The sequence below is a fragment of the Ranitomeya imitator genome, chromosome 2 (genome assembly GCF_032444005.1).
Source record: "Ranitomeya imitator isolate aRanImi1 chromosome 2, aRanImi1.pri, whole genome shotgun sequence".
In the NCBI taxonomy this organism is placed as follows: domain Eukaryota; kingdom Metazoa; phylum Chordata; class Amphibia; order Anura; family Dendrobatidae; genus Ranitomeya; species Ranitomeya imitator.
Window position 1 is genome coordinate 403,366,652 of NC_091283.1, and position 21,958 is coordinate 403,388,609.

Sequence of the window (21,958 nt, forward strand, 5' to 3'; positions counted from 1 at the left end):
AATAATTAACTGCCTCGTTGCTAACTTGTTTTTATTTGTTTGTCGTAACAGACGGAATCCCCTAAACCCATCAAACATCAGGCAAGTGGATTTCCTCCTCGTCCCGTCTCCCCCCTTCCTTGTCCTTTTTTTCTTTTCCTTCCATTTTGTCTCATGCAGGTGGCCAATTTGTTGGCGTCCGTTATCTGCTCCTGAATTGGCCGCCTGCATCTTAAGGAGGTGACTGGTGGCATATCTTCCCCCGTTTTCTCTATCCTCACCCACCTCTCTCTCTCTGTACCTACGAGGACGTTTCCAGCTTCATATATCTCACTTCTAGCATCATTAGCTCCGTAACCATTCCGTTCTCGGTGCTCACCTCATCCTAACACTCTTGGGTGCCCACTCCTGGTGTGGGCAGGTGTTGGCCAGATCTTTTCCACCTTTGCCATAGACTGTGAGAACAGGGTGACAACCCCCTCTGGAAGCCATGTTGTGCTGATAGGGGGATGTCACATGGAAGGAAAGTTTGCATTTTACTTTTGACCGCACCTGCCACCCTTACCCTTCGATCATGGTGGGAGGAGGGGGGTTTCTTCTGGAAAGCCTTAATGTATTACTCTAATCCCTGTGTTGAATTTGGTGTGCTGCATAAATCATAACCATTAACGTATTTTTTTTCCCCCCACTGTCATTTTGTAAAACTACAGAGTGGATCCTTGTTGTATGTGAGTAGCATGTAGCTCTCCCCTCACCCGACACTTACCCGCCACCTGATTTTTTTTATTTCTCATGCTCTTTTCATTCCTCCCCTCACCCCCATCCCTGCCCGACCTCATATCCCGCTATCATTTCACCTCCGTCCTCGCTCTGCATGCCAAGCTCTGCCTTTCTCCTGTCTAACTTCACCTTTCCCGACATTTTTCTAACTTTTCTCCCCTTCCCCCGACTGGTTGGTAAATCTTGAGGTCTAGGGTTTTGCTTGCCTTCTGTCACTAACCTACTCAAAAAAATTGCTGCAAAATGCGTAATGTTGCTCCCCCTGTTATTAATGGTCTATTCCAAAATGGCCACTTGCACCTGTAGGGTAAGAACTGGCGCAGTTCCTCCAGGGAGAAGGGGTAGGTGAACTTTACAGCAGGCGTAAAGTGAGAAGAAAGCCCAAGAATCGTGTTTTTGGTCTCTTTTATTTCCCCCCAAAGCTGTGGATTTAATTAAAAGGGAAAAGAATGTGCACTGTCAAAGCTGAGATAATGGGGCCACTACCTCCGCTAAAAGGAAGCCAACTAAGTGAGCCTCAAACCTTACTACATCAGGACAGATGGAAATTCAAAAAATGGCTGAATTATGAGTGTGGCTCTGGAGTATAATACAGGATGTAACTCAGGATCAGTACAGGATCAGTAATGTATGTACACAGTGACTGAACCAGCAGAATAGGGAGTACAGCTCTGGGGTATAATACAGGTTGTAACTCAGGATCAGTACAGGATAAGTAATGTAATGTATGTACATAGTGACTGCACCAGCAGAATAGTGAGTGCAGCTCTGGAATATAATACAGGATGTAACTCAGGATCAGTACAGGATCAGTAATGTATGTACACAGTGACTGCACCAGCAGAATAGTGAGTGCAGCTCTGGAGTATAATACAGGATGTAATTCAGGATCAGTACAGAATAAGTAATGTAATGTATGTACACAGTGACTCCACCAGCAGAATAGTGAGTGCAGCTCTGGAGTATAATACAGGATGTAATTCAGGATCAGTACAGAATAAGTAATGTAATGTATGTACACAGTGACTGCACCAGCAGAATAGTGAGTGCAGCTCTGGGGTATAATACAGGCTGTAACTCAGGATCAGTACAGAATAAGTAATGTAATGTATGTACACAGTGACTGCACCAGCAGAATAGTGAGTGCAGCTCTGGAGTATAATACAGGCTGTAACTCAGGATCAGTACAGAATAAGTAATGTAATGTATGTACACAGTGACTGCACCAGCAGAATAGTGAGTGCAGCTCTGGAGTATAATACAGGCTGTAACTCAGGATCAGTACAGAATAAGTAATGTAATGTATGTACACAGTGACTGCACCAGCAGAATAGTGAGTGCAGCTCTGGAGTATAATACAGGATGTAATTCAGGATCAGTACAGGATCAGTAATGTAATGTATGTACACAGTGACTGCACCAGCAGAATAGCGAGTGCAGCTCTGGGGTATAATACAGGATGTAACTCAGGATCAGTACAGGATTAGTCATGTATGTACACAGTGACTGTACCAGCAGAATATTGGTTGCAGCTCTGGGGTATAATACAGGATGTAACTCAGGATCAGTACAGAATAAGTAATGTAATGTATGTACACACTGACTGCACCAGCAGAATAGTGAGTGCAGCTCTGGAGTATAATACAGGATGTAACGCAGGATCAGTACAGGATAAGTAATGTAATGTATGTACACAGTGACTGCACCAGCAGAATAGTGAGTGCAGCTCTTGAGTATAATACAGGATGTAACGCAGGATCAGTACAGGATAAGTAATGTGGTGGTGGTGGTGTTTTTCCAGTCCGCCCCCTCAGTACTAAGGCTCTGCAGGGTTCTTCCTCTGCAGCTTGAGACTCCAATAACCTTCCCATAATTCCCGGGGCTCACCTGCAGGCTTGATAACAGCTATTGTTATGTACAAAGGCTTTTGGGCCCCAGGTGATCTGCTGTGGCGGGTGTGAGGGGGTACAATATGGTTGATTTCTCGTTCATTTACGTGTCGTGCTTCTCCCGTGTTCTGCGCTGTCGCTTACACAGAGGTATTGTGGGGGAGGACAGGCGCTGCAGCCCTGTGGTGACAGCTCGTTAATCGTGACTGAGGTTTTGTGTGGGGGAGGGGGCCAGGAATCAGCAATGGGAATAACTCATCTTGCTGCTATTCCTGCTCAGTTTAGTTTTTTCTGTTTCTGGGAAAGCATGCCAGTACCATGATTGTCACCAAGCTTTTCCAGACTCCTGAATTACAGTTTCACTTAGTAATACAGGAATATAGAATCGAGGATGTAGATTTGGATGCCGTGTTATGGATGATTTGGTAGTGGCCATTTCAGATAGTCCCCTCAAAGATCTGCAGATAATTACAACTGCTGTGGTGACCATAATAAGAAGAAAATCTGGAAAAAAATATAACCCTAAATCAAAAGGCTGAAACATTGAAGTTAAATAATAAAATTCTGGCTACCTCCACCACCACCAGAGGGCGCTTTGTAGCGAACTGAAGACTGAGTCATTATTTAGGTGCAGACCTCCCTCTAGTGGTAACTTCAGGGAACTAAATCAAAGTATTGATGCAGAAAATAATGTCTGATACTTATTCTTGCTTTTCTGAAGCCCCCTGATCTTTGCAAGTTCCCATGATGCCTATGTCTATGTATAAACATGTGATTTAATTTATATTTTCTTTCTAGGGGGAATTAGAGCGCCAGCTGCTGCAAGCCAACCCCATCCTAGAGTCTTTCGGGAATGCCAAGACGGTCAAGAACGACAACTCATCCCGCTTTGTAAGTGGCCGGGGTTTTGGGTCATGGCTGGCCGTACATACAGCTCTCATGTCGAGGAGCCTTGCTGATTGACACTTGGCCTGATGGGGCCGCTGCTTTTGCTTTGCTGGTGACGAAGGCCCGTGATTCTGTGATGTAAAGCTCTTGCAGAATCTTAGTCCGGGCAGTGTCCGGTTCCTTCTAGGTAATCCTTCCCGCAGAGACACCCTTGTCCTGACGCCACCTGCTTACATGACAGTGCTGCCTGTCTGAAATGAAAGCCTAATGTGCAAGGCGGGGTTGTGAGCCCCCTCATCCGCTGCCCCCCGTTTTCATTGATGAGTCTAAGGAATTGTGATGATTACTGAAATGTCTTCAACAAACTAAAAGTGGTAATCCGAAACCACATACTTCCACATCGGAAGGTGAGCGTGGCCGGTGACCATATATCTGCCCCGTTTGCCTCCGGATGCGGGAGTGTGCAGCGTTGGATCGCCCATTTTAATCATCAGGAGGGATTTTAATTTTTGTCCTTCTCCCCCTTTTACTCCAGGGCAAATTCATCCGGATAAACTTTGATGTGACCGGTTACATCGTAGGTGCCAATATCGAGACATGTATCCTTTTCCTTCACTCTCGCCTGGCCTTGCTGCCCCTTGAAATGCCGAGAGTCCATTACAGCAAGTTTATGGCGTCCGTTATACACGCAACTATGGCTCTTCACTGAGAACTTCCTAAAATAGTCACTCGCCCCCATGATGTGACTGGAGCGAGGACTACAGAACCCCTATAATGCCACCAATGGTGACCACTCCACCTTTGTTGTTCATAGTTTAATCTTGTCATGTTATTGGGGTGTTCACACCATGAGCTCTGTCGGCATGCTTGCTGATGGTTTCCTGGTAGAAGCAGAAGGTTTTTGGTCACACATTCATCAGATCAGACTGAAGCAGTGGACACCTACTATGCTTTCCCCTGTGAGAGTTTCACCTCATTTACAGGAGCACTGCCCCCCCATCCCCCCCAAATGTCCTCGGATAAGGGATCGTGCGAGGCCGGAATCTCGTGTGCTCCTTATCTCGTGTTACCGCCAGGATTCAGTGTTTATATGTTATGCCACAGGGTGTTATTAGTAGGGACACCGTGGTGGGAACACGAGCCAACCTGTGGCATTTCTCAGCAAAAAATCTCTCTACGGCAGGGAAATTAAATCCCATTCCTCGGATTCCTCTCAGCGCCAAGTTTAAGATGAAATTCAGCTTTCCTTAATTAAAACCAGTGCACTTCTCTCCGGTGCGGGTTTAACACTATGCTGGGCTGGAGATGAGAAGGGGTGAGACAGGTATATTCCTGATCTATGGATGGCTATAGCTGCCGCTGTGTGGGCTGGAGTAATATTTAGCACTAACTCGGGCCCAAAGTATCAAACCCAGCTGCCTCTCGACCTCGGTCGCTGTGCGGCCTCGGGAGGCTGTGACCGCCGGTCGGTTTGGGGGCGGGCGGCTGCATCTGACTTTTGGGCCTGCGTCCGCTGGTTGGGGGTGGGGGCTCCGTCCGCTGGTTGGGGCTGCGTCCGCTGGTTGGCCTTGGGGGTGAGGCTGCGTCCGCCGACCGGCCATAAAGGGGGCTGTGTCTACCGGTCGGCCATAAGGGGGCTGTGTCTACCGGTCATCCGCATTGCAGAAAGCCACTAAACGGGAGCATCCAAATCAATAAAACATGGCTGCCTTCTTCCAGAAGCGACACCACCAGTAATTTTTAAAGCTGATGGAGTAGACTTCTGTCATCCGGATTGGGACATTGGACAATCCTACCGGTTGTCAGGATCTCCCAAAAAACACCTGCTTTTCACGTGGTAAACTCCTTGACGCCAGTCCTCCAGACTTGCTTGAAAAGTCTCGAGCCATCCGACAGGCCAAGGACGAGAGGACCTTCCATATCTTCTACCAGCTGCTTGCAGGATCGGGGGAACACCTGAAGTGTAAGTCTTCATCACTGGAGCAGATGGAGCAGACCTTTGTGGCAGTCACCAACCCTTTGACTTTCTCTCTGTCTGTAGCGGATCTGCTGCTGGAGGGCTTCAACAACTACAGATTTGTCTCTAATGGTTATGTACCAATTCCTGGGCAGCAGGACAAGGACAACTTTCAGGAGACCATGGAGGCCATGCACATCATGGGCTTCTCTCATGATGAGATACTGTGTAAGTAAGATCTGATATTCTTCCATCAGGGCATGCCGAGAGTTTGTCTCCACAACTGAAGATCCATAGGTTGGAGACTGTTGGCCCAGGGAATAAATTGGTTGTATATCTTGTCTCACCCCCATATTTCCTGTCTCCTCTCCTCGCTCAGCGATGCTCAAGGTCGTCTCTGCGGTTCTTCAGTTCGGAAACATCGTCTTCAAGAAGGAGAGGAACACAGATCAGGCATCCATGCCGGAGAACACAGGTTGGTGGAGTCTGCACTAGCAATATTCAAGAGCAGATCGCTGGTTGTTGGGGTCTATGACACATCTCATTGAGCAGACCCCACTCTGTGTGATGGGGAGGAGGGGGGGGGGGGAATGTGGTGCAAGTGGGTATGCCCACTCATCGCAGTTTTCTTAACACCTTCCAAGCCTGTGTGCCCATGACAACACTTCCTGCTCAATGCCCCACGCAAATCATCTTTCTGCCTGTGTTTGGAAATTGCTATTTAAAGCTGCATCCTGATATGTTTCAATGATGACCCCCAGCTGCCATGTTGGGTTTTCATAGGGAACACCAGGTCCAGCACTTCATATTTTTCGTATTATCCCTAACGGCACCTCAGCGTTGATTATTCACGGTTTGCATAATTCCCCCCTGACCACCATAATTTGCGTCTAATCAGTCTCCAGAAGTTGTGGGGATGGAGGTTGAAGGTACGTAGCGTGTTCTTGGTGTTTATTTTCATTGGGTCCGGACTGTGGAGAAAGGAGCAGAGGCCAAGAATCTGCAGCCAAACCCCGAGGGATGTGTGTGAGCCAAAGAAAATCGCTCGCTGGACCCTCTAACCTATTGTTTCCCCCGGTACAGGAATCTATTACAGGCCTGGGTCCAGCAGCCATGTTGTCACAGATCTCTCCGCAGCAGACAGCGACCACCCTCATCAATAAAGCGCCCTTCTAGGTCCCATTGATCAGTTTTATGCAGTTCAACTGTGGTGAAACTTCAACTCCCAGCATGTTGGAAGTTGTAGATCATCTGTTTTTTTTTTTTATTATCCTGGGTCCATCTGATAATCTAGAATATCTGATAATCCAGCACTGTAGCCCATCTGGATCTGCCAACCCGATGCAGCTGCCTGCCTCCGACTTGTACTCATTCCACTCTTGCATAGGTTCACCTTCATTTCTGGCGTGCTGGAAAGACAGTAATTTAATATCGGTTACTTCAGGCCTGCGCTATGCATGATTTCCCCAGAGACTTTCCTTTCCAAGCACATAGCAAACTCGGAAGTCACAGAACTTTCTGATCTTGCTCAGATCCGAGCTGAAAGAAGCTGACGTCTTCAAAGTCTACTTCTTGATGCAAGTGGAGATTTTGAGAAGTTTGCTGTCAGGATAAATTTTTGTTAGGACATCGTCATTTGCCAAGTACAAAGGGTTAAACTGGGACAATTTTTTTCAGTATCTGCAAAAAGTTAAGGAGGGCTCCATAATACATATAACTTGTACCCTTCTGAGCCTCATGTGAACCATTTCTCAGAGCCAAGACAGGCTGGTTGCTCAATCCTTACTGACGTAGAGATACGTTTGTCCACTGACCCTTTAACACCTCTAAGGGGCTGCACATAAAATAAGTGGCGCCATACTGCACATCCCTGTACCACACTCTGCCTCATCACATCCTTCCTGCAGAGCCAAAATAGGCCGGTGACCTGTTTCCTTTTAATATTAAACTTTTAGGTAACAGGGTGTTAACTGACTCTTAATTTACACCTTGTAAGGGGCTGTACATAAAATGATAGGCTCCTTAATGCACATATGTGCGCCTCTCGGCCTCATCTCAACCATTCTGCAGAGCCAAGATAGGCTGGCGACACTTCCTTATATTGACTTATTAATACCAGAATGTCAACTGACCCCCTCAATGCACACTTTAAGGGGGGAGGTTCGTGAGTGCAGTTGCCCTATAGTTGTGCAGGTACCCTCCCCCAGGAATCCTGTCCTATAATATTTACCTATTTAATCAGGCCAAATTTTTTAAAAACTTCGGGAAGATCCTGCATGGCTCCAATCCCAGTCCTTAATACAGCACATAAGGAATTGCTACATAGGGTCAGTTTTAGAAGTGGTTCATAGAATAAATAGGGCCCACAAAACACATATATTTGTGTCCAAAACTCCTCTTAGCCATTTTGCAGAGCCAAGATAGGCTACCTGCTCATTCCTTATTGGTGTTTAGATAAGTCTGTCAACTGACCCTTTAATTCATGCCTTTAAGGAGCTGCACATAAAATGAGTGGCTCCAAACCGCAAATATCTGTAACACTTTCAGCCTCATCGCACCCTTTCTACAAAGCCAAAATAGGCTGGTGACGCACTTCCTTTTAATAATGACATTTAAGTAACAGGATGTTAACTGACTCCCAATTTAAACCTTTGAGGTGCTGTACATAAAATGATAATGGGCTCCTTAATGCACATTTATGGGCCTATCTCAGCCTCATCTCAACTATTCTGCAGGGTCAAGATAGGCTGGTGACACAGTGCCTTATAGTATTGATTCATTGGTAGCATGTCAGCTAATTATTGACTCTTTTGGGAGACAGAGAGCAATAACGGTGCCCCCCAAAAACTCTATACGGGAAGCCTTTACCATTAATGCTTACCTTTTAGCGATGTGGCTCCGCTTCACCAAAAACGTTGCAACTTGGTCAAATCCAAAATAATAAGTTATATTGAGATTTTTTAGAAAGGGCTGCACATAGAATGGACAGACCTGACATTTCGCAGGTATTTGTACGCCTGTGACCCTGATCTCAGCCATTCTGCAAAGCCAAGATAGGCTGGTGACACACTTGTAGGTGACATAACATCAGAGAGATTTGGAGCCAGTTTTTGGATGTCGTCACAATACATGCAGTAACCAAGTTCAAGCCCTTGTTAGAGCAGCGTTCAGCAGATATGGGCCAGATCTTTTCTTGTAGGCTATTAGTAAGCCGAAAGCGAGGGGCTGATCATCAGCAGCTGATAGCGATTTACCTCTGAAGCCCCCCAACACGTCCCCTTAGTGCCGGACGTTTTCTGCCTGTGGGGGTTACGGGAAGGTGAGCTACATGTTCGACATCAACCAGGTGCATCATCCTGCCTTCTCTTTCCAGCCGCGCAGAAACTCTGCCATCTGCTGGGCATGAACGTCATGGAGTTCACCCGAGCGATCCTCACTCCTCGCATCAAAGTGGGCCGGGACTACGTGCAGAAGGCACAGACAAAGGAGCAGGTGAGCCTAGGCCAACATGGGCATGACGCCAGCAGAGGAGGCTATGAATTGGGCACCTCCAATAGTCCTGTATCTGAGGTTCGATCCGGGCATCTCAGAAGTTCTATAAATGATTGTGGAGGAATGTTTGCTGTAAGTGTAAGCTGAAATAACCTATCGTAGTAATATGAAATTTTACTGCCTCCAGCCACCACCAGGGGGAGCTTCCTGCATGTTTAGCCTAACGGAAGCTGTATGGATTCGTATGCAGTGAGCTCTCCCTGGTGGCCACTGCAGGTAGTGAGAATATTTTTTTATTTATGCCCTTATGAATATGAAAGTGTCATATTAGATGAAGTCCGATGTTATAGATTATAATCAAAGCTGGAGGGACGTGCTAATACAGACCGGAGCTAGATAGCAGTGATGACTGTTTTATTCTCCATTTCAGGCGGACTTTGCCATAGAAGCTTTGGCCAAGGCAACCTACGAGCGACTCTTCCGCTGGCTAGTCCATCGGATCAACAAAGCCTTGGACCGAACCAAGCGCCAAGGAGCCTCCTTCATCGGCATCCTGGACATCGCCGGCTTTGAGATCTTCGAGGTTTGTTTTTTGAGATCAGAATCTATAGAAATAAAAGCAAATGATGGGAGTTGTAGCACCACAGATTCCAGGTTATCCGTCCAGACAGTCATCTTATTAGTGAAGACCTTTTACTAAATTCTAAACTCAGTTCTCCTTTAATTTTGCGTCTGCACCACTAAATCTTGGTCCCGGGGTGGGTCATCTGTTAGTGATTTATGCCAATAGGACTCACGTGTCCTCAGTGCTGGGTTATTATATAATTCGATAATCCAATATACTGCAGAACATGATGCTCCGTTATCTGCTGGATATTACACGCAGGTCCTTATATAATCTACATGTAAATTTGCAAGGATATTTCCTTATCAAGTAGCTTGACCTGTGCTCTAGTCACTTCCAGAGCTGCGTTCTTGTATTATAAAATCGTATACATCCCCCTGCTGGCAGAGTGTCTGTACTGCACGTAACCTGAATCCAGTGCGGTATATAGGATCTTGGCTGCGCTTACAGGGGGGCTTGTTACCTGCAGAATCCTGGGTTCTGTTAATAGCACCACTCACTTTTTTCCCCTTCCGTTTTCAGCTGAACTCTTTCGAGCAGCTCTGCATCAATTACACCAACGAGAAGCTGCAGCAGCTCTTCAACCACACCATGTTCATCCTGGAGCAGGAGGAGTACCAGCGCGAGGGCATCGAGTGGAACTTCATAGACTTCGGCCTGGACTTGCAGCCCTGCATCGACCTCATCGAGAGGCCAGTAAGTCCTGCAGACGTTACTGCCTGGATTATGGCGTTTATATCAGATAATTTGATACTATTTATCGGGTGAACATATTCCACTAAACCACCTATAATCATGGTGTCTCCACCCTCGTTAGGAGGGATCCTGCACCATAGAAGTTGATGGTGAACCCAAGCAGTCGCACTTACAGCTGATTTAATTTTTGATGCCATCTGGTGGCAAAATGTAGAACTGCACCACACACATAGTATTGTTTTTTTTTATGCATTGACATCGCTTTCGGTCCCTATTAGGGCTCACAATCTAAACTCCAAGTTATTCTACCTCTAGAATCCAGTTTTTGTCATGTACCTGCATGGCCGTCCCTCAGTCTATGATCTCTGATTTCATATATACGTGTTCTCCGCAGGCTAACCCTCCTGGGGTCCTGGCTCTGCTGGATGAAGAATGCTGGTTCCCCAAAGCCACAGATAAGACTTTTGTGGACAAACTGGTCCAGGAACAAGGCACCCACTCCAAATTCCAAAAGCCACGACAACTGAAGGACAAGGCCGACTTCTGCATCATCCATTACGCTGGCAGGGTGAGTCCCTTTACTGCACTGTGGTGATTGCACCGTGCGGAGACTGAATCCAAACCATGAGAATATGGGGCTGTTTCCCAATCACGGGATAATCGATGAGTGCGTGGGACCCCAATAATCGCTGTATACAGCCGTCTTTGTCAGATCCACAGGCTTTAACTGGAGCAGCTTCATACATGTGACCGTTGATCTATTTCGTTGGAGGACACTAGACCCCCATTTTTGTTCCCAGTGGCCCCCTACAGCTATTACCTGTGTGCACATTGATCCACCTTCTGTTTCCCATTGACCAAGTGCTCTCTCTCCCCACAGGTGGATTATAAAGCAGATGAATGGCTCATGAAGAACATGGATCCCCTGAATGACAATGTGGCCACGCTGCTTCACCAGTCCACGGACAAGTTTGTGGCCGAGCTTTGGAAGGACGGTACGTCTCCCCTGTGGCTGCTGTATAAGCTCCTGATACTCCTCCACATACATTCAGTGATTATTTTCTTCTAGACTGAATGTCCAGAGAACCTGTCAGATAGTCCAACGATGACCCCTTAACTCGCTGATAGCATTGGTTCCTTAAGAGGTTTTCAGTCTCCCTTGCTGTCAGTGAATGGACATGCTCTTACCTTCAGAGAAGACTCTTCAGCTACAAAGCTGGGTATCTTGTCATCTCCTCCTAGCGAGTCTCAAAGATCTGATCAGGTTGTCACCTTCTGAAAATGAAGAATACTTCCAATCACTGACAGCAAGAAGAGATAAAAGGTTCTGCAGCACCACTCACTTCGGCTTTGGGTGGGAGGTGAGCCGTTCTGATGATTGATCAGTGGACGTGTTCAGTTAGGATGCGTTACCCAGTGTGGAAGTGAAAAAAAATCCCCTTTAAGCCTTGTAGGGCACCCCTTTAATTTGTTGCTTTTTTCTTCAGTGGATCGAATCGTTGGCCTTGACCAGGTGGCAGGAATGACGGAGACGGCCTTCGGCTCCGCATACAAAACCAAGAAAGGCATGTTCCGGACCGTAGGGCAGCTGTACAAGGAGTCGCTGACCAAACTCATGGCGACGCTCCGTAACACCAACCCCAACTTTGTGCGCTGTATAATCCCCAACCACGAGAAGCGGGTGAGTGTGCGTCGGGCGATCACGAGGCTCTACATCCTCAACTGAGGCATTTTCATACCTTAAAGGGGTTGTCCACGTTCAGGAAAAGAGCCCCACACTACGCACTCATCCCCCTGGGTCCAGTACCGGCTACCTGCCGCTTCTCCATCAACAGCGGCTGCAGCCGTTCATGGAGATTGGTGGCACGTGATGTTAATGTTGCGTCAGTGGTCAAAGCATTGGCAGACAGCCGGCACGGGTCGAATATTTGCTGGGGTTTTTAATTTTTTTTTTTAACATAGCTTGGGGCTTACTTTCCTGAAAGATGCAACACAACATAATCTGATAACGTGTTATGCATAATGCAGGGCCTGTGGGGGTGGAGGTCTAGGCACAGTGTTATTAGTTATGTCTGGAGTGTCCCTTTAAATGTTGGAAACCGCATGCTGCCTGTGATGGACTCCGTTCTTATGTCTCCCACAGGCCGGGAAGCTGGACCCTCACTTGGTGCTCGACCAGCTACGATGTAATGGTGTTTTGGAAGGCATCCGAATCTGCCGCCAGGGGTTCCCCAACCGCATCGTCTTCCAGGAGTTCAGACAAAGGTAATGGATTAACGGTCACTATAAAGGATTCGTCCACACCGGACTTATCGGGTGGATTTGTGTCAGTGGAAAGGGCAATACTTCAGCTCCACTGGACTATATATTGAAATCTTGGCTACAAAGCAGGATTTCTGCCAGCAAGTATGCAGTCCTTTGCTCGTCAGTCCAGCATGGACATATCCTGAAGTCGCTGCACAGGTTCTTGCAGTGAACCCATATGTAATGGGTATATTTTTGTTGTTCTTCTGTAGATATGAAATTCTCACCCCCAATGCCATCCCTAAAGGATTCATGGATGGGAAGCAGGCTTGTGAGCGGATGGTAAGGAAGATGTGACCGTGTCATAATGCTTTATCCATAAAGCTTCCATAATCCTGACCATTCTCCTTCCATTAGATCCGGGCTCTGGAGCTGGATCCAAATCTTTTCCGGATCGGCCAGAGTAAGATCTTCTTCCGTGCAGGTGTGCTGGCGCACTTGGAGGAAGAGCGGGACCTGAAGATAACGGATATTATCATCTACTTCCAAGCGGTGTGCAGAGGCTACATAGCCAGAAAGTGAGTAGAGATTGGGGGGGACATAATAGTGTGGGCGACGTGATCATCATGAACTTTAAGCTTCTTGTGCCCGGCAGCACGGGTAATGGCTGGACTATGGATTGAGGTGCCAAATCCACATCTATAAAAAGTTGACCGTCGTAGCCACAAATTTTGGTTTTCACATTTTGCGGCTTCGGTGTTTTTCGACCTTTTAGTTGGATGAAGCCTCCACACCTAAAGGATCTCTGCCTGCTTTATTGTTGTCAGAAACTGGACTCATGTTAGCGCTCACCTTTTCTTTTTTGAGCAGTCATCCTTCTGGATGTCCAAAACAGTCTGAAGGGGGCTTTATCAGAGAAAATAACCTTACCCCCGTCCAGTGCATGTACTTCTACAGAATGTCAGTCTGTCCTTGATCTTTTCTTGGAAAGAGGTGGCTTCTTTGTTGCCCTTCCTGACACTAATCCACCTCCAAAATCCTTTGCTTCACTGTTGCTCAGAAGCACTGACACCACCTGCTTCCTTCCCTGAGCAGGCTCTGCACTGGGGTGTAGCTGAATCCTATTTAGGAGATGACCCTGGCATTTTCTGGACTTTCTTGAGTGTCCTCTGAAGCCTTTTTCACAGTAAAGGAGCCTTCACATTAAGCGACGCTGCAGCGATACCGACAACGATCCGGATTGCTGCAGCGTCGCTGTTTGGTCGCTGGAGAGCTGTCACACAGACAGCTATCCAGCGACCAACGATCCCGAAGTCCCCGGTAACCAGGGTAAACATCGGGTTACTAAGCACAGGGCCGCGCTTAGTAACCCGATGTTTACCCTGGTTACCAGCGTAAAAGTAAAAAAAAAAACAAACACTACATACTTACCTACCGCTGTCTGTTCCCGGCGCCCAGCTTCTCTGCACTCCTCCTGTACTGGCTGTGAGCACAGCAGCCGGAAAGCAGAGCGGTGACGTCACCGCTCTGCTTTCCGGCTGACCGACGCTCACAGCCAGTACAGGAGGAGTGCAGAGAAGCACAGCGCCGGGGACAGACAGCTGTAGGTAAGTATGTAGTGTTTTTTTTTTTTTTTTTTACTTTTACGCTGGTAACCAGGGTAAACATCGGGTTACTAAGCGCGGCCCTGCGCTTAGTAACCCGATGTTTACCCTGGTTACCAGTGAAGACATCGCTGGATCGGTGTCACACACGCCGATCCAGCGATGTCCACGGGAGATCCAGCGACGAAATAAAGTTCTGGACTTTGTTCAGCGACCAACGATCTCCCAGCAGGGGCCTGATCGTTGGTCGCTGTCACACAGAACGATTTCCTTAACGATATCGTTGCCACGTCACAAAAAGCAACGATATCGTAAACGATATCGTTATGTGTGACGGTACCTTAACTGAAGCTCTCACTTTGAAGTCTTTGATAATCCAATAGATGATTTAGGGGCAATCTTACAAGCAGCAATGTCCTTGCCTGTAAAGCCTGTTTAATGCAAAGCTATGACAACTGCAAGTGTTTTCTTGATGGTAAACGTGGGTTAACAGAAGACAATAACTTCAATAATTAGCCCACTTCTAATGCACCAGTCTGCTCTTATAATTCAATCATCAGGACAGAGTGATGTCAGCTGCCTTGTCCTTGTTCACACTTTCTCCTGAGCTAATGAAGTAGATCACTGATATGATATAAACAGGTCATTTTCTGGCTGAAATTCACTGGAAATGTGTTTTTTTGTCATGAAATGAATTTTCATGGCCAGCAATTACTTTAAAATGCACCTGATCACTCTGCCTAATATTCTAGAATTAATGCAAATCGCTACTGTAAAAACTGAAAAAGCAAACTTTGTGAAAACCGAAATGTCAGTCTCAAATCATTTGGCCACCACTGTATATGGACCACATGTTTACTCAATATTTTTGTTTTGATAAATCTCGTGGGTCCTTCTTCCTTTAGGGCCTTTGCTAAGAAGCAGCAGCAGCTTAGCGCCCTGAAGGTATTACAGAGAAACTGCGCGGCTTACCTGAAACTGCGGCACTGGCAATGGTGGAGACTGTTCACCAAGGTGAGTCCTGCACTGAGGTTCATTCTATCTCCCAAACATGGTCTCCAGGGCTACCCTGTATTCACCCAAGGACAACCTTTTGTAGGTAAAACCACTTCTTCAAGTGACCAGACAGGAGGAAGAACTTTTGGCCAAAGATGAAGAACTGTTGAAGGTGAAGGAGAAGCAATGTAAGGTGGAGGGAGAACTTGTGGAGATGGAGAGGAAGCACCAGCAGGTAAGTGAAGATGGGTCACCTGATTATACACTATCAAGCACATGATGGTCCAGTGATGGTAGGGTCACTAGGACATTGGAGTCGCCTCCCTCTAATTCAAAGTCCTCTTCAGTTGGTAGAGGAGAAGAACATTCTCGCGGAGCAGCTTCAAGCTGAGACTGAGCTGTTTGCTGAGGCCGAGGAGATGAGGGCCCGTCTCGCTGTAAAGAAACAAGAACTGGAAGAGATCCTTAGAGATCTGGAGATCCGTATGGAGGAAGAAGAGGAGAGGAACCAAGTCCTGCAGAATGAGAAGAAAAAGATGCAATCCCACATCCAGGTATGAACCCCTAAGAACCAGCGTCATTCATGCTGGCACACCAGTCACACATGAGATGTTTCTCCTGCCCATTAGCTTCTCACACTTAGGATTCGGGGGCACACCAGTAATTTGGGCACTACTTGTTTCCCTGTTACAGGATCTAGAGGAACAGTTGGATGAGGAGGAAGCGGCTCGACAGAAGCTACAGCTGGAGAAAGTGACAGCAGAAGCCAAAATTAAGAAGATGGAGGAGGATATTCTGCTGCTGGAAGATCAGAACTCCAAGTTTATAAAGGTGGGGGCATCACACGGAGGGGTCATTGCTCAGACTCTGTAATTGTATGTGTTTGGGGAGAACCCAAAGCTATTTTATTTTTATTATACTGATCTTAAGGAACAGCACCGTACAATTTCGGAGCTCTGATGTTGTGCGCACTGTCTCACTGCAGGGATTGGAGGCGACTCTGATCCTGGCATTTTAACCCCTGAGAAAATGCGGTTAATAGTAATCATAGCTTCTAAGGTATTTAACTGAACAGACAATCGAGACTGCAGCAGCTTCTAGAGGGGCAAAAAATTAAAATTATGGTAAAGTTAAATGTTATCAAAAAATACTAATCCTTTAATTATGTTCCCAATATACTACTATGGGAAAAAATAAACACTTTTTCTTTTTCTTTCTTTTTTTTTTTACACCAAAATTGGTTAGTTATTAAAAAGTTCAGCTAGTTAATATCCACATCTGCAGTCACAATCTTGCGGTGTTTAGCTTACATTGGAGGACACTACAGAGGGTGGACACTACAGAGGGTGTGAAAGTGGATGTCAGCAGAGTTCTGGATGCAGCTTTTGATGTGAACAGAGTATAATACATCATGTTACTCAAGATCAGGGCTAGATAAGCATAGGAAAATGATGAAGGTTTTTTTTTTTTTTTTTTTTTTTTTTAAATCCAGGAAAAAAAGTCAATGGACGAGAGGATTGCAGAATGCACAGCGCAGCTTGCAGAGGAGGAGGAGAAAGCCAAGAACCTGGCCAAGCTGAAGAACAAGCAGGAGATGATGATCACTGACCTGGAAGGTACCATGTTGTCCGATTCATAGAACCGTCATGTCTTAGAATCCTTCTCCATTTTTATGTACCGTCCTGTCCGCTTTGTTTCTTTAGAGAGGTTGAAAAAGGAAGAAAAGACCCGTCAGGAGCTGGAAAAGGCAAAACGAAAGCTCGATGGCGAGACCACCGACCTACAGGACCAAATAGCTGAGCTCCAGGCACAGATTGAAGAACTTAAGCTGCAGCTGGCCAAAAAAGAGGAGGAGCTGCAGGCTGCGCTAGCAAGGTGATATAAGTGATGACTATACACTATACCGCACTATAGTGCACAACCCGGAGAATACCCTACTATATACTCCTTTGTCATACTAAGGTCTTAATCTCTTCTCCATGGATGTGATTCCTAATTCTCTTATTTCACTTGTTCTCTGGTCAGAGGCGATGATGAAGTGGTTCAGAAGAACAACGCTCTGAAGCTGGTGCGGGAGTTGCAGGCGCAGATCGCCGAACTGCAGGAAGACCTGGAGTCAGAAAAGGCTTCCCGAAACAAGGCTGAGAAACAGAAGAGAGACCTAAGTGAGGAGCTGGAGGCCCTGAAAACCGAGCTGGAGGACACTCTGGACACCACGGCCGCCCAGCAGGAGCTGAGGTAGCATCACTGGGCATGCGGGCGTTGTCTGAGGTGTCAGCGGTATTATATAGGACCGTGCGGCTCGTGACGGAAGTGTAACAAGCCCTGCACCTGTGTCTGATGGACATGTCAGTGCTGGTGTTTCTGCTCTGCTCCATTTTCCAACAGCAAGCAGAGATCTTTAAAAGACAGAGGGGCAATATAAAGCGTGTTCGAGATCTTGGAAAACTTCATTATAAAAATGATCAAGGTTTAATATGTGCAAAAGTTAAAAAATAGACAACTTTTAAAGGTTTTTTTTGGAGCTTTTACGATGATTAACAAACATCTGCGTGGTTAATGTTTGATCAGTAATCAGGGTCTAACCTTTGGGGCCCCTGCCAATTAACTAAATGAAGGGCCCACGTAATTGCCGCAATCCTTTGTTTTTCAACCGCAGATCAGTCACTTAAAATAAAATGTTTCACTTGTAGGACCAAACGAGAGCAAGAAGTGGCCGAACTGAAGAAAAGCATCGACGAGGAGACCAAGAACCATGAAGCCCAAATCCAAGAGATGAGGCAGCGGCAGGCCACCGCCCTGGAGGAGCTGTCTGAGCAACTGGAGCAAGCTAAGAGGGTAAGAGGAGGTGGCCACCGGCCGAGCAATGTCTTCTATGTACCTTGTGAATGTGGAATCTACATTGTTGTACTTGCCTTGTCATTTACCACAGTTTAAGGTGAATCTAGAGAAGAACAAGCAGAGCCTGGAGTCTGATAACAAGGAGATGGCTGGAGAAGTGAAGGTCCTGCAGCAGCAGAAAGCAGAGTCCGAACACAAGAGAAAAAAGCTGGAGGCGCAAGTGCAGGAGATGCATGCCAAAGTGTTAGAAGGGGATAGGCTGCGGGCAGAACTGGGAGATAAGACCAGTAAGCTCCAGGTACTGTCTCCAGCTTATAGGATGTAAACATCTGTTCAGTGGAGAAAAGTATAAAAATCTGTAATACTGTCCCATATGTACAAGAATATAACTACTATAATACTGCTTCTATGTACAAGAATATAACTACTATAATACTGTTCCCTATGTACAAGAATATAACTACTATAATACTGTACCTATGTACAAGAATATAACTACTATAATACTGTTCCCTATGTACAAGAATGTAACTACTATAATACTGCTCCTATGTACAAGAATATAACTACTATAATACTGCCCCTATGTACAAGAATATAACTACTCTAATACTGCCCCTATGTACAAGAATATAACTACTATAATACTGCCCCTATGTACAAGAATATAACTACTATAATACTGTTCCCTATGTACAAGAATGTAACTACTATAATACTGCTCCTATGTACAAGAATATAACTTCTATAATACTGCCCTATGTATAGGAATATAACTACTATAATACTGCTTCTATGTACAAGAATATAACTAATACTGTTCCCTATGTACAAGAATGTAACTACTATAATACTGCCCCTATGTACAAGAATATAACTACTATAATACTGCTCCTATTTAGAAACATATAACTACTATAATACTGCTCCTATGTACAAGAATATAACTTCTATAATACTGCTCCTATTTAGAAACATATAACTACTATAATACTGCTCCTATGTACAAGAATATAACTTCTATAATACTGCCCCTATGTACAAGAATATAACTACTATAATACTGCCCCTATGTACAAGAATATAACTACTATAATACTGCCCCTATGTACAAGAATATAACTACTATAATACTGTTCCATATGTACAAGAATGTAACTACTATAATACTGCTCCTATGTACAAGAATATAACTTCTATAATACTGCCCTATGTATAGGAATATAACTACTATAATACTGCTTCTATGTACAAGAATATAACTAATACTGTTCCCTATGTACAAGAATGTAACTACTATAATACTGCCCCTATGTACAAGAATATAACTTCTATAATACTGCTTCTATGTACAAGAATATAACTACTATAATACTGTTCCCTATGTACAAGAATGTAACTACTATAATACTGTCCCTATGTACAAGAATATAACTACTATAATACTGTTCCCTATGTACAAGAATGTAACTACTATAATACTGCCCCTATGTACAAGAATATAACTACTATAATACTGCTCCTATTTAGAAACATATAACTACTATAATACTGCTCCTATGTACAAGAATATAACTTCTATAATACTGCCCTATGAATAAGAATATAACTACTATAATACTGCTCCTATTTAGAAACATATAACTACTATAATACTGCTCCTATGTACAAGAATATAACTACTATAATACTGCTTCTATGTACAAGAATATAACTACTATAATACTGCTCCTATGTACAAGAATATAACTACTATAATACTGCTCCTATTTAGAAACATATAACTACTATAATACTGCTCCTATGTACAAGAATATAACTACTATAATACTGCTTCTATGTACAAGAATATAACTACTATAATACTGCTCCTATGTACAAGAATATAACTACTATAATACTGCTCCTATGTACAAGAATATAACTACTATAATACTGCTCCTATTTAGAAACATATAACTACTATAATACTGCTCCTATGTACAAGAATATAACTACTATAATACTGCTTCTATGTACAAGAATATAACTACTATAATACTGCTCCTATGTACAAGAATATAACTACTATAATACTGCTCCTATTTAGAAACATATAACTACTATAATACTGCTCCTATGTACAAGAATATAACTACTATAATACTGCTTCTATGTACAAGAATATAACTACTATAATACTGCTCCTATGTACAAGAATATAACTACTATAATACTGCTCCTATTTAGAAACATATAACTACTATAATACTGCTCCTATGTACAAGAATATAACTACTATAATACTGCTTCTATGTACAAGAATGTAACTACTATAATACTGCCCCTATGTACAAGAATATAACTACTATAATACTGCTCCTATTTAGAAACATATAACTACTATAATACTGCTCCTATGTACAAGAATATAACTACTATAATACTGCTTCTATGTACAAGAATATAACTACTATAATACTGCTTCTATGTACAAGAATATAACTACTATAATACTGCCCCCTATGTACAAGAATATTACTACTATAATTCTGCTCCTATGTACAAGAATATAACTACTATAATTCTGCCCCTATGTACAAGAATATAACTACTATAATACTGCCCTCTATGTACAAGAATATAACTACTATAATACTGCACTCTATGTACAAGAATATAACTACTATAATACTGCCCCTATGTACAAGAATATAACTACTATAATACTGCTTCTATGTACAAGAATATTACTACTATAATTCTGCTCCTATGTACAAGAATATAACTACTATAATACTACCCCTATGTACAAGAATATAACTACTATAATACTGCCCCTATGTACAAGAATATAACTACTATAATACTGCCCCCTATGTACCAGAATATAACTGCTGTAATGATGTAAGCAGTAATAATTTTGACATTATTTTTATTTTAGAATGAGTTGGAGAATGTTTCTAGTTTGCTGGAAGAAGCTGAGAAGAAGGGTATTAAGCTGGTGAAGGATGTTGCCGGCCTGGAGTCACAGCTGCAGGACACACAGGTAGGAATATGGAAATTAACAATAATGTGAATCTCTGGTCTTTCAGATGCTTAAATGGCCACAGAAAAGTTCCACCTTTTATGACAGAAATTGTTTTTGTTTGCTTTATTACTTTTTTTTTCTTTTTACGTAGCTGTGATTTTTTTTTTTATTAATTTTTTTACCAAAACAAATAACTTATTCTTATAGAAGAAAAATAGCAAAATGTAAAAAATATGTATTTTTAGTAATTATATATCTTTTTATTTTTTTCAATAATATATACACTTTATAGTAATATTATCAGTGATCTGCATGCAGAGGATTTAAGGATGACACAGATTATGTCCTCTCACCCTGCCACTCTCCTTCATGTCACATTTGGAAGGCCGTGATGTCACAATGACATCGCGGGTTTCTATGGCAATGGCCCATATACAGGAGGGAAGCTCCGCAGATTCGGCTTCCAGGACCTAAACACCGTGAGCTCTTTATTTCTCTATCGCCTTTCATTGGGGGACACAGGAACCATGGGTGTATGCTGCTGCCACTAGGAGGCTGACACTATGCAAATAAAAAAAGTTAGCTCCTCCTCTGCAGTGTACACCCTACCGACAGGAAGTAGGATATTCAGTTTAGCTTAGTGTCAGTAGGAGGTGGACACGGGTCTTTCATTAGACCCTTATCTACCTCAATGTACGTCATTTTCTTTTCAGGTTTTCCCGAGGGATACAGGGTGAACAGTCACACCTGTAGTCCCACAATACGGACTATGAGTACGGCGTGTACTGCCACCCCGTATCCTCATAGATCCCTCTCCAGGACCAAGATCCTAGCACACAAGCGTGCTCAGAAGTCCGGTCCTGGCTCCGTCCCCCACCCACTCGCCCACCAGAGCCTGTCGGTTGCGGAGACGAGGACGTCCATCAGCTCCTGGACGTCTCATTCCTCTTCAGGTTA

At 44.3% G+C, this 21,958-nt stretch overlaps 1 protein-coding gene across 3 annotated transcripts in view; it reads left to right on the plus strand.

Moving 5' to 3' along the window:
* The window catches only part of MYH10 (myosin heavy chain 10), a 97,083-nt gene that overhangs the window by 61,019 nt on the left and 14,106 nt on the right, over positions 1 to 21,958 (plus strand). The window contains exons 6-31 of one of the 3 annotated variants that reach the window (XM_069750654.1): positions 52 to 81; positions 690 to 707; positions 3,447 to 3,539; positions 4,072 to 4,135; positions 5,401 to 5,499; positions 5,578 to 5,721; positions 5,873 to 5,968; positions 8,867 to 8,985; positions 9,416 to 9,568; positions 10,133 to 10,306; positions 10,701 to 10,874; positions 11,187 to 11,301; positions 11,794 to 11,987; positions 12,450 to 12,571; positions 12,823 to 12,892; positions 12,968 to 13,128; positions 15,060 to 15,168; positions 15,254 to 15,385; positions 15,498 to 15,704; positions 15,844 to 15,981; positions 16,643 to 16,766; positions 16,854 to 17,025; positions 17,176 to 17,388; positions 17,844 to 17,988; positions 18,083 to 18,289; positions 20,915 to 21,019. In XM_069750654.1, coding sequence (XP_069606755.1) covers positions 52 to 81; positions 690 to 707; positions 3,447 to 3,539; positions 4,072 to 4,135; positions 5,401 to 5,499; positions 5,578 to 5,721; positions 5,873 to 5,968; positions 8,867 to 8,985; positions 9,416 to 9,568; positions 10,133 to 10,306; positions 10,701 to 10,874; positions 11,187 to 11,301; positions 11,794 to 11,987; positions 12,450 to 12,571; positions 12,823 to 12,892; positions 12,968 to 13,128; positions 15,060 to 15,168; positions 15,254 to 15,385; positions 15,498 to 15,704; positions 15,844 to 15,981; positions 16,643 to 16,766; positions 16,854 to 17,025; positions 17,176 to 17,388; positions 17,844 to 17,988; positions 18,083 to 18,289; positions 20,915 to 21,019 — 3,378 coding nt within the window. The remainder of the gene's footprint in view (positions 1 to 51; positions 82 to 689; positions 708 to 3,446; positions 3,540 to 4,071; positions 4,136 to 5,400; positions 5,500 to 5,577; positions 5,722 to 5,872; positions 5,969 to 8,866; positions 8,986 to 9,415; positions 9,569 to 10,132; positions 10,307 to 10,700; positions 10,875 to 11,186; positions 11,302 to 11,793; positions 11,988 to 12,449; positions 12,572 to 12,822; positions 12,893 to 12,967; positions 13,129 to 15,059; positions 15,169 to 15,253; positions 15,386 to 15,497; positions 15,705 to 15,843; positions 15,982 to 16,642; positions 16,767 to 16,853; positions 17,026 to 17,175; positions 17,389 to 17,843; positions 17,989 to 18,082; positions 18,290 to 20,914; positions 21,020 to 21,958) is intronic. The other 2 variants (XM_069750655.1, XM_069750656.1) reach the window with 2 other exon arrangements.